This window comes from Pseudophryne corroboree, chromosome 5 (assembly GCF_028390025.1).
Source record: "Pseudophryne corroboree isolate aPseCor3 chromosome 5, aPseCor3.hap2, whole genome shotgun sequence".
Classification (NCBI taxonomy): domain Eukaryota; kingdom Metazoa; phylum Chordata; class Amphibia; order Anura; family Myobatrachidae; genus Pseudophryne; species Pseudophryne corroboree.
This window is the reverse complement of record NC_086448.1, coordinates 498,483,531-498,500,434: the sequence shown is the minus strand read 5'-3', so window position 1 is coordinate 498,500,434 and position 16,904 is coordinate 498,483,531. Positions and strand designations below refer to the sequence as shown.

General features: G+C 45.2%; 1 protein-coding gene across 1 annotated transcript in view; it reads right to left on the bottom strand.

Moving 5' to 3' along the window:
- Nucleotides 1-712: 712 nt before the first annotated feature.
- The window catches only part of TNFRSF11A (TNF receptor superfamily member 11a), a 212,036-nt gene continuing 195,844 nt past the window's right edge, over nt 713-16,904 (bottom strand). The window contains exons 8-10 of the mRNA XM_063922991.1: nt 15,706-15,758; nt 12,298-12,877; nt 713-9,296 (exon numbers count right to left, since the gene is read on the bottom strand). Of these exons, the coding sequence (XP_063779061.1) occupies nt 8,902-9,296; nt 12,298-12,877; nt 15,706-15,758 (1,028 nt within the window). The 3' untranslated portion in view covers nt 713-8,901. The remainder of the gene's footprint in view (nt 9,297-12,297; nt 12,878-15,705; nt 15,759-16,904) is intronic.

The window sequence follows — 16,904 nt, the reverse complement described above, 5'->3', positions numbered from 1 at the left end:
CTATTTGACATTACAAACATCTATATCATCCAAACTATGGTGGCCAATCCCGGAATCGGCGGAATCCCGGGATTTAGGGCCAAAAATGGCCGGGATTCAATCCCGGGATTGGAAGCTCCAATCCCGGCGGATTGAGGGTTCAGGTTGAGCATCCACGGGATGCTCAAACGCTGCCCGGCTTCCTGCTTCCGGGTCCCCAGCGCAGCGTGAGAGGTCACGCTGCGCTGTTAGCTGCTGCTGGGAGATGCCAGCAGCGTTCACGCGGTGTACCCCTCCCGCCCGCCCCTGGTATATGGTCAGTTATATGTGCGGGGCGGGTGGGGCGAGGGGGCGGCCACCTAGGTAAAAGCCAATCCCGGGTATCCCAGGAATCCCGGGATTGGCGATTTTTCAATCCCGATACCCGGGATTGAAAAAATGGCCCGGGATTGGCTTCCCTAGTCCAAACTGGCTTGATAGACCAACGATGAACGACTGCGGGGACACAAATCGTTCATCGTCGGTGCCTCCACACGAAACGATATGAATGATATATCGTTCATTTTTTAACAATATCTGTCATATCTTTCTAAAATGTCATCCAGTGTGTAAGGCCATTAAGCTGCACTTACCCAGCTGTTGGCTTTTATCCTCTTATACAAACACTGGCAGGTGCTCACCTGAACATCCGTGTGATTTGGGTATTACACATTACAGAGTAAAAATTACATAGAACAGTTCACACACTTTTTATTTCCATTATATTTTGATCATTATTCCCTGAGCAATTATTGAAGCCAAATATTTACAGGCATGAGTTTTACATAGTATAATCATTAAAAAGTAATTTTAACAATCTCACAAAACATTTAACAAATGTGTAGCTTGGTATATGTGATTAAATGGCTGAGTGGATGGCAGTGTTAGCTGCTGAAACTCACACAAGAAATAGCACCATTATCTTGTTGGGCACAGTTCTAATGAATCAGATTTCACAGAGGACATCCAGTAAACAGCAACAAGCATTACAACAGGACTATTCTGTGCAAGAACAGAATGCACAATAATATAAATGTGGGTTAGGACTAAGGCCCTCATTCCGAGTTGATCGCTAGCTGCCGTTGTTTGCAGCGCAGCGATCAGGCAAAAATTCTGCACTTCTGCGTATGGTGCGCACTGCGCGCGCACAAAGTACTTTCACAAAAGCCGATGCAGTTTCACACAAGGTCTAGCGATGCTTTTCAGTTGCACTGTTGACCGCTGAGTGATTGACAGGAATGGGGCGTTTCTGGGAGGTAACTGACCGTTTTCCGTGAGTGTGCTGAAAAACGCAGGCGTGTCAGATACAAACGCAGGCGTGCCTGGGGAAACGGAGGAGTGGCTGGCCAAACGCAGGGCGTGTTTGTGACGTCAAAACAGGAACTAAATAGTCTGAAGTGATCGCAAGGTAGGAGTAGGTCTGCAGCTACTCAGAAACTGCTTGAAAAAATTTAGACGCCGTTCTGCGATCCTTTCGTTCGCACGTCTGCTAAGCTAAGATACACTCCCAGAGAGTGGCGGCTTAGCGTTTGCACTGCTGCTAAGAGCAGCTAGCGAGCGATCAACTCGGAATGAGGTCCTATATGCATAGTTTATGTGCAATGTTTGCAAAGTAAATGCATTTTTAAAGTGTTAAAATACACCTGCCACTATAAACAAGGTGACAACCATTTTACCGGAACCATAAAGTGCCTCATTAATCACTAGTTTCTAGTGAACTAATAAGCCTGTATTAAAATCTCCACATTGCTGTAGAATGCAATACCCCAACATCACTGCGCACCTCTATGGCTGCTTTTTCATGGGAAACGCTTGAGCCCATAAAGTGGCTTCCAGTTATCCAGGTCTCCTCAAAACCTTAGTTTGTCTAAAATAAGCGAAGTACAAGGCTACACACAAACAATTGTAATTATTAAAACAATAGCTTGTATGAGCTTTTTATTCATGCAGCAACATGCACAGGTACACATAATAACAGAGCTGTAACTAGACATTTTGGTGTTTTGTGCCAGAAACAGAATTGGTGTGTCCCCTCCCCCACAAAATTAAAACAGGGACAGTGCGAGCCAAAGGTTGAGGCCAAAATATAAGGGTGTGTCTTGATGGGGAAGGGGCGTGGTCACAAAATAATACAAATTCGTATAACGTCGCACAGTAGTCTCCATTATTTAAATTATGCCACTCAGAGTGCCACTAATACACATTACACCAGGTAGAACGCCTTATATACATTGCGCCAGGTAGAGGCCGTTTTACACATTATGCCAGGTAGAGCACCCTTTCACATATGATACCCCAGTAGAGCAGAGCCCCTTATATACATTATTCCAGGTAGAGCCCCTTTTACACATTACGCCAGGTAGAGTCCCCTTTTACACATTATGCCTGGTAGAGCCCCCTTTTACATATTACTCCATGTAGAGCCCATCACACATTATTCCAGGTAGAGCCTCCTTTTACATATTATGCCAGGCAGAGCCTTTTACACATTGTGCCAGGTAGAGCCCCTGTTACACATTGCACCAGGTAGAGTCCCCTTTTAACCATTACGCCCAGTAGAGACCCCTTTTACACATTATGCCAGGTAGAGTCCCTTTTTACAATGCCAGGAAGAGCTCCTTTTACACATTGCTCCAGGTAGAGCCTCCTTTTACACATTGCACCAGGTAGAGTCTACTTTTACACATTGCACCAGGTAGAGCCCCCATACACCAGGTAGAGCCCTCTTTTACATATTACACCAGGCAGAGCCCCCTTATACAAAGCCAGGTAGAGCCCCCTTTTACACATTTCACCAGGTAGAGTGCCCTTTTCCAGCATCAGGTAGAGCTACCTTTTACACATTGCGCCAGGTAGAGCCCCCTCAAATAAACACCGGGCCCACTCTGCAGTCTACTCTCAGCAGTGTACGCACAGTGCCCATATTCATGAAGTATAGGTAGGCTAGGCTCAGTGCTGCTATTTGAGTAGCCTCCGATAGTGGCAAAGGGCTAAATTAAGTCCTGCTGAGCTCTCGCTCCCCCCCAGTCCCCACTGGGTGACTCACCGGATGCTACCGCCGCTCCTCCTTCAGTACTATGGGAGAGACGTCTCTCCCTACACTCTCAGTACACCGTGCAGTGACCTGAAAGGTGGAGCTCCAGAGTTTAAGCTAAATGCTGACAGAAGGGGGGCAGCTGCAGTACTATAATCAATGTATGTAGCAGTGCTACATACACTACAGCGGGCAGTGGCATCACTGCCACTGGCGGTGGGTGTCAGGTCATATTGGTGGATACGGGAGTGCCGGTTCCCTGCCAGCAGTTTCTATGCGCTGTGGGCTGAGCACACTCGGCACACACCTAGTTACGGCTCTGCATATTAAAAAGGTTGTTTGTTCCGAAATGGTTGCCTTTAATATGATGTGTTCCTGCACATTTTGTTGTGTAAGCCTGTACTTATTTTGCTTATAAAATGGCTGCCACAGCTGTGTTTGTGAGTGATGATTACACTCTGAGCCAGATTCAGAGAAGTACACAAAGCCGATGTTCTGCAGAACTAAGCAATTATTGTGAGACTGATCATGTGCTGCATTCGCACTGCGCATGCATCAAGGTGATGCTGTGAACCCGCACGCAATAAGGATTCCTTTGCAAAGTGATTGACAGGAAGTGACCATTTGGGGGTGTTTACATGGTGTTAGCGGGGACTTGTTGTTAAAACGCAGGCATGTCATGGCCGTTTTCGTGGCGTGTATCTGATGTCAGCTGCAAGCCCTAACGTACAAAACCTGTGTGGCTACTGCCGGGTCCAGTCTGTGTAGCCATAGGTCTACCCTTCAGCCTAATGATCTTGCGTATAAGCTATTATGTGTATGTAATTGTAAATGAGTTGCAGTAGCTCTGGTAGGCATTTCTTTTCATTTCTGGGTGGCAGCTTCACTTGCTGATATCTGCAATTGCGATGCGTAGAAAATTGGCATTAGCGTATTTCTCTGAGTCAGGTCCTTTAGGTGCTATGAACAGATTTTTAAACTTTAGTTTTACTGATATTTTTATGTATCAAATATACAGTTTAATGATAAGGACAGGCTATAAAGGTTATGAGACTTCATTAGTCTCCCAACGTGTCCAATGGGGTAGTGATACAATGCACAACTCAACAAATCAGTGCATAAATGATTTATTCATCAGTGCTCTATGCAGGAAAACATGGGGATGTTACAATGCTGCACTAAAACCTTAATTAATAAATAAGTTATGCACTGTTTGTTCAGGTTCGGCTTAAATCAAAACCAAACCAAACAGAAAAAATATATCTACAACTTATTTACATTAAATATAACAACAGAAAGCTTTATTTAGCTTTATGGCAGATGACAGACATATTTTCCTTGTAGTAAGTCATTCAGGGGCCCTACTGTAAGTCACAACCTCTGACTGAAAGTTGTCATAACATTTTTGTATCATTTTTCATTCTACTAACTGCCATTTATTGATGCCACCTGAGGTAAGGTAGGGTAGCATGGTGGAAAGTATAGCATGTTATTAATTATTAAGTGCAAAAATAGATGCCACTTGTGAAGTTACAATATCCTATATTATACAGTATGATAATCAGTACACGTCTCATTTGAATGGATAACTAGTGAAAAGAATATAGAATCCCACCAATAGCCATGCTCCTGTTATGGCAATCCTGCTAAGGTCATCTTTCATATAGGACCAAAGCAACATAAATACACCTCTGTTATATAGCTTTAAACAAAGTATCATATTTGGGTTACATAAGCAGCATTAATATACCACAGTCATTCTGTTCTAACACTACTGTATCAGGGGTTCGCTGTTTTAAAGTGTCAGTAACATTCATAAACAGGTTGCATGTGTACACTTTGATTTATACAGAGATGTGTTTTATATTGCAGCAATACTGTATCACTGAGACAGAAGCCTTGCATACATCACTGTTAGGGCCCTAGCCCTTCCAGTGGTGGATCCTCCCTAACACTTCTCCCCTGCTCACTACAGCAGCGCAGCGGCATATCTGCTAGGGAGAGAGCAGAGACTTTTTCAAATACATCCAGCACAGGAACTGAATTTCTTTTTCGAATGTAACTGCCGTAGTTAGGTAGAATTTCATGAAAATGCATGGAGAAAAGACATATATTCTCATCTCTTCTCTGACTCTATGAGGAGGGAGCATATCTTTTTGGCAACATAACATTGAATAGAATTGATTTGCTCTACTAATCAAAACATTTGGAGCCAAATGTAATAGAGTGAGAGTTTCAGAAAGTGAGAGATTTGGTAAGGTTTTGCAATTTTTTTTTAAAAGTGGCAATCATTTACACAGCAAGATCAACCTGGTTTTGCAGTGTAAATGATTGCCATTTTAAGAAAAACTGATACCCCTTTCACACCGCAAACCCGGGTCCAACCCGGTATTTTGAATCTGGGTCGGACACGGGTCGGACCCTTTAACACTATACTTTCAACCCGGGTTATTGTTGGGTTAGCTCCTTTTAACTCAGCCCGGGTCAGCAATTAAAACACACTGGGTGAGATTCAAATGACATATCACGCCCAATTTCCTTCTAAAATGATCTCCGTTATTGCGCATATAGCGCCGATAGTAATCAGGTTTAGCTGTGTAAAGGGTTGGGTGCCTCCCTACTCCGAAGGTAGCAAGCTGAAATAATGATACCACGCCCCTGAGGGCAGAAACAGAATGGGTGTGAAAAGGGGTGAAAAGAATTGAATCTCCCCCCATGGATGTCATTTTAAATGGACTGTTTTTTGGCTCAGAAAGATGAGGTGTCAGAAGGGGACAAAAGGAAAGGGAGGGGACAGCTCACAGCATTGCAGGAATCATGGCGGACAGAGCTATGTTTTTATACACAATTGCATCTTTAACTGTTCCAGTAACATACCTCCCAACTGTCCTGATTTTCGCGGAATAGTCACGTTCTTTGGGGGACTGTCCCGCCGTCCCACCCCTGGGCTGCAGAGTCCTGCGGTGGAGGTGGGGGGTAGTTGGGAGGCTCCTGTCACTGCTGCTCTGCTTAGCAGAGCAGTGGTGATTAGACACTGTGCGCATGCACAGGTGACAGAGGGAGAAGAGGCATGCCAGCAGCTCAGAGAGCGCTGGTCATGCCCCCTCAGTGACGGTACAAGGGAGCGTGACTCGCGATTGAGGCTCTGCCACAAGGTCACGCCCCTTTCATATAGGTCACACACCCTTTTTGGGTGCACTTAGCGCGCGCCAAGGTCCCTCTTTGTACTTTTAATAAGCTGGGAGGTATGAAGTAAGTTGCCTAGCAATCTCTGCCTCACCCCTAATTCTTAATAGCTCTAATGCTCTCTGTTCTCTCCTGTGTAGCAGGGCTCAGGCTGCTGAGTGCTGACATCATCAAGGCACACAAAGAACAGCCAATCAGCACGTTTACATGCATGCAGGGTTGAATAACCCGGGTTGGACACTTTAGAGTGCACATTGACCCGGGTCCAACCCGTGTATAACACTGCTTTAATACCGGGTTGAAATGCAGGGTTACTCGACCTGGGATATTCAAAAGTGGTGCTTTTAGACTGCACCTTGACCCGGGTCGAATATCCCGGGATATATTTGCAGTGGGAAAGGGGTATGAAAAACTTTACCAAATCTCTCACTTTCTAAAACTCTAACTCTATTACATTTGACCCTAATACCTATACACCCATCTACCCTCATTTTAGCTAACTTAACACTGTCCTCACTAGTTACTTCACTACCCACTATGGCTCTCCAGCTGCCATGGAACTACATATCCCAGAACATCCTGCTACAGTATTGTTGTTAGTGAATTGGCAGGACCTACTGGGCTGTGTAGTTCCACAGCATCCAGAGTGCCACAGGTTGCCTACCCCCGACCCACCAGTTACGTCACTACCCATTTTAACATAATAATTTGATAACTTTAATTTATTATTTGGCATATCAAGGTGCATCAATAAAGTAATTAAAGATATATTCCTACATAGCTGTATAAGGTGTAAGTCACTCCATTTTCACACGGTTTTTTAATTATTGTCCCCAGTTAGTATTGTAAAATAATTCTGCACCATGTCCATAATTTATTTTACAGTATAACAGATTTGAAATAGTTGAAAAAATACTTAGATTTATTACATTTTGCTATGATGTTCATGGTCTTATGCTGAGGCCATTTGTTTACTTTTTACTTATCGTAGGAAAATATACTTGTTGAATTTGAATTCACTTTGATACAGTCAGGTGAAAAGTCCTTTATTAGCACCACGATCAAAAAAAAATTCTTTGCATGAAAAATGTGATTTACAATACATCTGCCGTTTATTCTGTGGCTTCCTGCTTATCACTGTCTCCCACAATGGGGGTCATTCCGAGTTGATCGCTAGCTGCCGTTGTTCACAGCGCAGCGATCAGGCTAAAAATCGGCATTTCTGCGCATGCGTACGGGCCGCAGTGCGCACCCGCGACGTACTTTCACAAAAAACTATGCAGTTTCACACAAGGTCGAGCGACGCTTTTCTGTCGCTCTGTTGATCGGTGAGTGATTGACAGGAAGTGGGTGTTTCTGGGTGGTAACTGACCGTTTTCCGTGAGTGTGCTAAAAAACGCATGCGTGTCAGGTAAAAACACAGGCGTGCCTGGGGAAACGGGGGAGTGGCTGGCCGAACGCAGGGCGTGTTTGTGACGTCAAAGCAGGAACTAAACAGACTGAAGTGATCGCAAGGAAGGAGTAGGTCTGCAGCTACTCTGAAACTGCTTGAAAAAATGTCAGCACTGTTCTGCTAACCTTTCGTTCGCACTTCTGCTAAGCTAAGATACACTCCCAGTGGGCGGCGGCTTAGCGTCTGCACTGCTGCTAAAAGCAGCTAGCGAGTGATCAACTCGGAATGAGGGCCAATATCAGAACAGTCATCTCCTGCTGCTATGAACACTTTGCTGATCTGACTGTCTAATAAAGAGGGTATACACGGGTGAGTTGGAGAAAACTGCATACCCTCCAACATTTTACACATAAAAACCCGTACAAATAAGGAAAGGGAGCGTGGTCATGGGTAAAGGGGGCGTGGTCATGCCCCCTTTCATATACTTTCAATGTTAATTGGAGAGTCAAAAATCGGTACAAAGCCCTTTCTGGCAGGTACAGACCATAAAAAAAAGGTACTGTATCTGCCAAAAAAATACAGTTGGAGGGTATGAAAACTGCATACAGTAAGGTGGTCAGAAGGCACCTGACAGGAACACTTCTTGTGACTCCATATCACTGACTAACAAATCACAGTGCACATGAGAAATAATGCTTCCAAGACCAATGCCCCGTTATATAAAGCAAATTAAACATGACCTGCTCTTGGTGTAGATACAAGTTAAATAATTTGTTGTGTAAATTTAAATATAATTACTGTAAAAAAAAACATTGCTTTGTTATAATGTCATTCCACTTTACTATTGCAGCCAGCCCCTTCTTTATAACCAGAGGATGCTGTCATGGCTGCATGAAGAGGTTTTGCGGGCCACTAAAAGCTGTCCAGAGACAATAACATAATAAGTGGGAGTGTCACAACAACTTATTGCAATGAAATAAATTGCAATGTTAAAATATATCTAAGTTTACACAACATTTAAAAACTTACTTGATAGTTTTTTAATGTACATATTCCACTTTAAGAGGCAGAAATACTGAATAAATAAGTGACATATGGGAAATTCAGCAACAGAGACCACAGATGTCAGATGTAGATGTTATACAAATGAATTTCCAACTTGACTGGGGTGCCCAGGTCAGACAGCTCTCCTGGCTCTGAAAGTGGTGCTTACACAAGGTACTGTATTGTACGTTGCGGTATCCATGTAACGGTCTGTCTGCTCATGGCTTTATACAATCTCTGAGTGATAATATTCAGGCTTTCCTTCCTCTTGCACAGGCAGAGAATCTGTGTTTTGACAGAACATAATGTCACATTGTTCCTGACTTAAAGTGACTGGGCTGTCGGGGTCTCTTATATGATCTGCAGCGTTTTTGCTGTCTGCATCTGATGTTGAGCAGCTGGGAATATCCGTATATCGGTGAGACTGTGTGTTTCCTACAAAGCTGTCACAGCGGCTCTGGCTCTCTTCCTGCATTGGCCGTCTTATGCCTTCTTCATTTTCAGGAGCTGTGTGTGCGTCCTGGGGGCCTGCATTATAGTACACTACAACAACATCTGTTTTAATGTTCATCACTGGGGCAGTTGAGATAACCGTTGTGTTGTTATTCCCTGTCACATTTCCTGTGATAAGAAAAACAAAATCATCATTCGCAATCTGTCAAAAGCAAATAATCCTGCGGGGTTCCTACAGTCACTCGCAAGAAACACCATACTTGTCCTGATGCTTTAACCATGTGCTGCCAAAAGTGCACTGATTATTTCTTTCAGGTGGTAAGACCAGATGCAACATTAATGCTGTTAATATCATTTTAATTATTTACTAATTATTTACAGGATTTGCTGCTTTTCACAACCAATACGTTGTTCTTTCTTATGATACAGCATCTGTGACTTTTTTACACGCCATGTTCCATTATGCTTCATATACAGTGTCATTAGCACACAGATATACAAGTCACATCAATCAGCGCAGTGAATCACGACACTCTAGAATATCAGAATTTTTTTCACGGCACCCCTAGGCCAAAAATTTCTTGAGAAATTTAGAAAGAAGTATTACATCAGTGGTGGCCAAACAGTCGATCGCGATCGACTGGTCGATCGCGGACATGCGACCAGTCGATCGCGATCCGCCGCCCAGCCACCCGAAGCCGCGCCTCTCCTGCCCTCCGCTCCCGCTCTGTCTCCTCACAGTCTGACGGCCGAGTGTATAGCTCAAATCAGGTGCCGGTTCGTTAGCCAATGAGAGCTCGCGGACCGGCACCTGATTTGAGCCATACACGCTGCCGTCAGACTGAGGAGGCAGAACGGGAGCAGCAGGCAGGAGAGGCGCGCGCTGCGCTCACCACACACCAACGGTGAGCTGTTCTATAATCTATACATGTCTGGCACTGGGGGAATATCTGGCTCTGCAGACACATGGCACTGTGGGGGCATATCTGGTACTGTTGGGGCATATCTGGCACTGTGGGGCATGTCTGGCACTGTGGGGTCATGTGTGGCACTGGGGGCATATCTGGCTCTGCGGGCACATGGCACTGTGGGGGCATATCTGGCACTGGGGGCATATCTGGCACTGTGGGGCATGTCTGGCACTGTGGGGTCATGTGTGGCATTGGGGGAATATCTGGCTCTGCGGGCACATAGCACTGTGGGGGCATATCTGGCACTGGGGGCATATCTGGCACTGGGGCATGTCTGGCACTGCGGGGTCATGTGTGGCACTGGGGGCATATCTGGCTCTGTGGGCACATGGCACTGTGGGGGCATGTCTGGCACTGTGGGGTCATGTGTGGCACTGGGGGAATATCTGTCTCTGCGGGCACATGGCACTGTGGGGGCATATCTGGCACTGTGGGGCATATCTGGCACTGTGGGGCATGTCTGGCACTGTGGGGTCATGTTTGGCACTGGGGGCATATCCGGCTCTGCGGGCACATGGCACTGTGGGGGCATGTGTGGCACTGTGGGGTCATGTGTGGCACTGGGGGAATATCTGGCTCTGCGGGCACATGGCACTGTGGGGGCATATATGGCACTGGGGGCATATCTGGCACTGTGGGGCATGTCTGGCACTGTGGGGTCATGTGTGGCACTGGGGGCATATCTGGCTCTGCGGGCACATGGCACTGTGGGGGCATGTCTGGCACTGTGGGGTCATGTGTGGCACTGGGGGAATATCTGGCTCTGCGGGCACATGGCACTGTGGGGGCATATCTGGCACTGGGGGCATATCTGGCACTGTGGGGCATGTCTGGCACTGTGGGGTCATGTGTGGCACTGGGGGCATATCTGGCTCTGCGGGCACATGGCACTGTGGGGGCATATCTGGTACTGTGGGGGCATGTCTGGCACTGTGGGGTCATGTGTGGCACTGGGGGAATATCTGGCTCTGCGGGCACATGGCACTGTGGGGGCATATCTGGCACTGGGGGCATATCTGGCACTGTGGGGGCATGTCTGGCACTTTGGGGTCGTGTGTGGCACTGGGGGCATATCTGTCTCTGCGGGCACATGACACTGTGGGGGCATGTCTGGCACTGTGGGGTCATGTGTGGCACTGGGGGAATATCTGGCACTGCGGGCACATGGCACTGTGGGGGCATATCTGGCACTGTGGGGGCATATCTGTAATCTGGCGCTGTGGGGGCATATCTGTATCTGGCACTGTGGGGTCATATGTGGCACTGGGCATATCTGGCTCTGTGGGCACATGGCACTGTGGGGGCATATCTGTATCTGGCAGTGTGGGGGCATATCTGGCACTGTGGGGTCATATGTGGCACTGGGCATATCTGGCTCTGCGGGCACATGGCACTGTGGGGGCATATCTGGCACTGTGGGCACATGGCACTGTGGGGGCATGTGTATCTGGCACTGTGGGGGCATATCTGGCACTGTGGGGGCATGTGTATCTGGCACTGGGGGCATATGTGTTTGAGGTTTTTACCTGTGGGGGCCAATGTGTTATTTTGCGTGAGGTAGTCATTACACTCTGCGCAGCAAGGCTACGTCCCTTTTTTTTTGTTATACCACGCCCATTTTTAGTTATAGCACGCCCACTTTTTGTTATGCCACGCCCCTTTTTTTGCGCGCGCGCCTGCGGCGCGCGCTATTATTCCTCCTAGGTAGATCACAAAAGCTTTTTAGCTTTCACAGTAGATCACCGACTCCAAAAGTCTGGCCACCCCTGTATTACATTAAGTAGATCGCGTTTATATGTCATCCTTAGGGTCAGGTGTGGTGAGGGACAAGATTAGCTTCTGTTTGGCCACATATTTTATGACTGGCAGCCACCAGCACTGTTTTTACCTATTATATTGACCATGAATAATTTGAATTGGTCCTGGACCACCAACTCAGGGCACCCCTGCAAGTGTCCCGAGGAGCCACGGCACACAGTTTGGGAACCTCTGAATTAAGGAAAACGTACTATGGGGTAAAGCACATGGACTGACAGCAAATTTGCGTCACCAAAACATATATTATTATTCTATTAACTATAACAAATTGATACCAGGGTAATTTTCTCTGATACAATGTTATCACATGTTCAAAAACAAAAAGTAGTGAGTGACTATTGTGTATTACAGGTATCAGAATGCTTTCTGCTGTGTCTCACCTGACGGAGGTGGCGGTATATCTGTTGTAGGGCTGCTGTCAGCACTGCTCCTTGTGTACTGGCTGTTAGTGAATTGGAAACATGGCTCCTCGTCAGTATTTCTCTCTTCCTGTGAGAATAGATGGAAGGTGTGCTGCGAGGCACAGTGACCACACAAGTTGTCCACAGGGTCTGTATTAGAATAGTTTTCCTCTGTCCACTTCCTAGGAATGGCTTTAGCAGACTGACCACACTGATGGTGTGAATACAGTGGAATACTGACCCCCTCCTCCTGTGATGGAGACAGCAATCTATCGGAGCTAGTATCTGAGAAGCCAGGGAAGGTTCCCAGAGAGCCAATGTCTAAGTCTGATAATGAGTCCATGCCTGCAAACATGCTTCCATTCTCGGCATCAGATGATCGCCTCTGATCCATGTATTCATCTTCTATTGGAACCATTCTACCTTGATGAACCTCTGATTCTTTTTTATTATTTGAATAAAGAGGGTAGGTGATTTCCTTCATGGGCGAATCTGATATTTTGATGTAAGCTGTGTCTTTTGACTCAGATTTAATTGGTTCACTGTATGGAGATTTTTTCTGAAATAAACAGATAAATGGTACAAAAGCATCAGTAGCATGGAAAGACATGCAATAAGATTTTTTATCATGTTATGTGTAATGCCATTATTATCAACAGCTACCATGTGTCGGTAAAACATACAGAATTTTGCTTTTCTTTATCCCCCACAAACTGGGGTTTACCTTAAATAAACACAGCAGATATGACTTTGGGGGAGATGCATTAAAGCTTAGAGAGAGGTGTCCTGGGTGCACCCCCTGCACTGAAGACAGTATTTAAACAGCACTCCAGAGACACTTTTCCCGCACAAAGTGCTACATGTAATCACACTGTAATTAATGGGCAGTATTAGAATAAAGTAGCCTGGCTAAGCTCACACCATGGCACAGTGTCATACACAGGCCTACATTGTACCCAGACCCATCAGCCAAATGACCCCTCGCCCCGTATACAGAGTTCAGTGCCCACACTGCTAGGTACAGTGTGTGCAGACAGGGGTCATTGGAGCCAGACCCTTCAGCCACCCGACTCCATGAATACACATGTTTTTGTACACAGGCGCTGGCCCACATATAGGAAGCCTGCATATAGGGAGCCACCCCCCTTTTAACTCTCTTTTTGTGTTTAAAATTTGAACTGTGGGTCTAATTCAGCATGAGTTGTAGTTCTGCGAAACATCACAAAACTACAACTTATTCCACTAACATGCAGGGTGATGGGGGGGCGCCAAGCACAGGGCAAGGTTGCCCCGCATGCCGGGTCTTTCTCCCCCGCTAAAATGTGAGCACTTTGCTGAACAGTGAAGTGCTCCCATCTTTACGGTAGCCCCATGCCTGCGCAGCCTAGCTGCAAAGGCAGTCGCCGGGCCTCCATTTTTTGGGTTGCAGCGGCTGCGTGTGATGTCATGCAACCATTGCGGCCTGCCCCACAAACAGTTCAGTGTTGCCCCATCACCACCACTTAGACTGCAATCGCATGTGGCATGCACGCATGCGCAGAAGCATGGAGAGCATCGAATATCGATTTCTGCACTTCAGCGTTAGAAGCTGAATTAGGTGCAGTGTCCGCAGACTTAAAACATCGGCCGCTTGCATCTGACATCGACGCTGCATCCACCTCCCCAAATTATGCCCCAGATTCTGCTGATTCTACAGATACTATGCCTATTGATAAGTATACTTATGGATCTTGATGCTTTTTGTACCCAAATTTGTACAACATTTAGGATGATATAAAATTCATTTATTTCCATTAAAAAAAGTTTTTTCGATTGGACATGAACTGCATGGCTAAGCATCCAGTCTTTTGCCTTTGTTTGTACTTGTAAAAGGGTGTGTGTGTGTGTGTGTGTGTGTTTAAAAATCCTTGTTTACATTTTTATTGTAATATTTTTTTCTTTTCCTCCCCAATTATTTGTGTGTTCTTTTGCTTTCTCCTAGTTAACACCATATCAAAATGGAGTTAACTTTTGGAGAAGAGAAAAGCTTCTCTTCTCCATATATAGCATAAGTGGTCACTCCCCGTTGAAACCTATGGGGGCTGTGGGGTAGATTTTTCAACCAGTGAAAAGACATACAGTATCTGTGAAGAGAAGCGAAAACTCAGTGAAATCGTCAACTTCCCTACAATTCTATCTTCTATAAATAGAGAGAAGAGAGAAAACATATTTTTTCCAGCTGAATTGCTGGAGAAAAGAGGTTTTTATGTTTACTAAATCGAGCCCTTTAAAATCTTTACGCTAACAGTGATTAAAATATATTCTTGAACAGCAGTTGTATTGTTAATCTACTTTGAGGTATTAATTATATATAATGTTATATCTATTGTAATTTGAAGCATCTGCTATTGCTCATTTTCATGTGAATTGCATTTGTGACCAGAAACTGGAGATAAAATAGTGTTTTATATTTTAAGATCTACAGTATATAGTTAATTTCAGAGAGTTGTAAAACTCAGTACTTTGCTGCATTTCTACTTGAATCCAAGAATGTAGGATACCACCCAATACAATTCTAAGGGGTCAATCCAATTAGATGACTGTTTCTCAAGTCAGCGCATCACCAGCTGCACTTTGCGGTGTCTTGAACTCACACAAAACTGCTCTGCAAGCACATCTGAGGAAATTTGGGCTTAAATTGGATCACGAAGGGGGCGGGATCTGGTGCCATTGCCAGGGATGAAACGGCAACGGCAATTCACACCAGGCCTAATTCAGATGTGGCTGGAGGTGCTATCACTGCTACTTACTTGGAAGCAGCAATGATAGCACTGTATGGTGATGTAGAAGAAGGTGTCTATTACAAGCAGACACCTCCTGCTGCAATAGTGATCCAACTTGCATCATAGGACGCAGCATCAGATCACTGGACTCACCATCGGGTGGATTGGGACACCCATGGTGCTGTGCTTGCTGCCCGTCGCAGAGGCCAGGAAATCTCTGTGCAACCATGGGGATCCCTTGCCTCTTCCCTTCCTCAAACGATAACGACACATCTCCGGTTGGCGAATGGAGGGCGTTTCTGCCCCTCGCCGTCCCAAACGGCATCAGACTGTCAATCACTGTTAGTCTGATGCCAGACTGCGTCCTGCAGCGCATGACCCAGTTGTGCACATGGAGAATGGAGTCTGCACATGCACAATGTAGCTATAATCAGTACTTTGCGGTACAGGGTTCACCTCCCCTATATGCAAGACAGTGATCAGGGATGTTTGTTTTACAGTGCAGTACTTGGAAACTACTTACCAACGCTGCTGCAAGCATTTGGGTCCTGTAACTAGAAACGATTTCTCCACATCTACTTTTACCTAGAGTTTCACATTTAGCTGCACAAACACGTTGTCTTACCTCAGATTTACGTAACTGGTCACATTTTCCATGTACCCACTCCTGCACAGTCTCTATAACAAGCAAGAAATATTGTATTTTATCAAAGAGCTCAGCAATTATATGTATGTGTACATACTGAAGACTACAGGGGTGAAATTTACTAAGAATCAATTTTGGGTGAGATTAGAAATCAACCTTAATTGCCTCTAATCACCGGAACAAAAATAGCACATTTACTAATAGACTTTTAATGATGTATGTTATAATTTTTTGACGCGTGCGATGTGTAGATTTTGTGGTTTTTACATGGGAATTTGCTTCAGAAGTTGCATTTTAATACATTATTATTCGCAGTAGAATGCCTCAGAAGACGCATGCCAACACAAAGCTAATCATGCCTCACATTGGCACCACAAGGCACACCTTAATTCACACAAAAAGTCACCATGCAGCGACAAAATCCCCCCACACACACATTCCGACCTGTTCTGTTTCTTGTTCCTGGGCCCTTTTAGTCAGCTGGTGCAGCCCACATGAAATCACTGCCTGTATCAAGGCTACACCAAAACCTGCCTCTGCCATTGAGGTCCGTTTTTTGTGTGATTTTGGTTGGGATTTGGATGAGATTTAGGGGGAAAAATGGTTCCCACAAGTCAACATGCTAAAAAAATCCAGTGCATTGATTTTATGCATTGAGCTGCAAGGAAAAGTCAGCGACAAAAGTCACCATTGGGGGTTTAACACGCTGGGAAAACCCACTGATTTACACAGAATTAGTAGGTTAGCGCACGTTAACCCCCGATTTACCATACAGAGAAAATACTATCTAATTGAATAGCTTTTCCTCACACAGCTAATTGAATATGCCCCTTAGCCTGTGTATGAGCACCCACTTAGACTTGCTTATCTGCAAGTGGAGAAGCGGCTGGGCTGCTTACCACTCAGTTGCTAGTGGTTACATATGCTCAGCTCAGACACAAGCACAGAGTGAAAAATTGTAAGATCTGTCAGCAAGATGCAACTGTGAATCAGTCCCACACAACTCATTATATTAGAGAAAATAAGTCTGCGATTATAGCTTTTTCATACAATGAAAGCACAAGAAAAATTACCTAATTGTTCTCTAATATGACATGCAAATAACCAAATAATTCAAGACTGTCTGTGTATAACATTAAATCAAATAATTTATTATCTTTGTAAAAATATGCGCAACA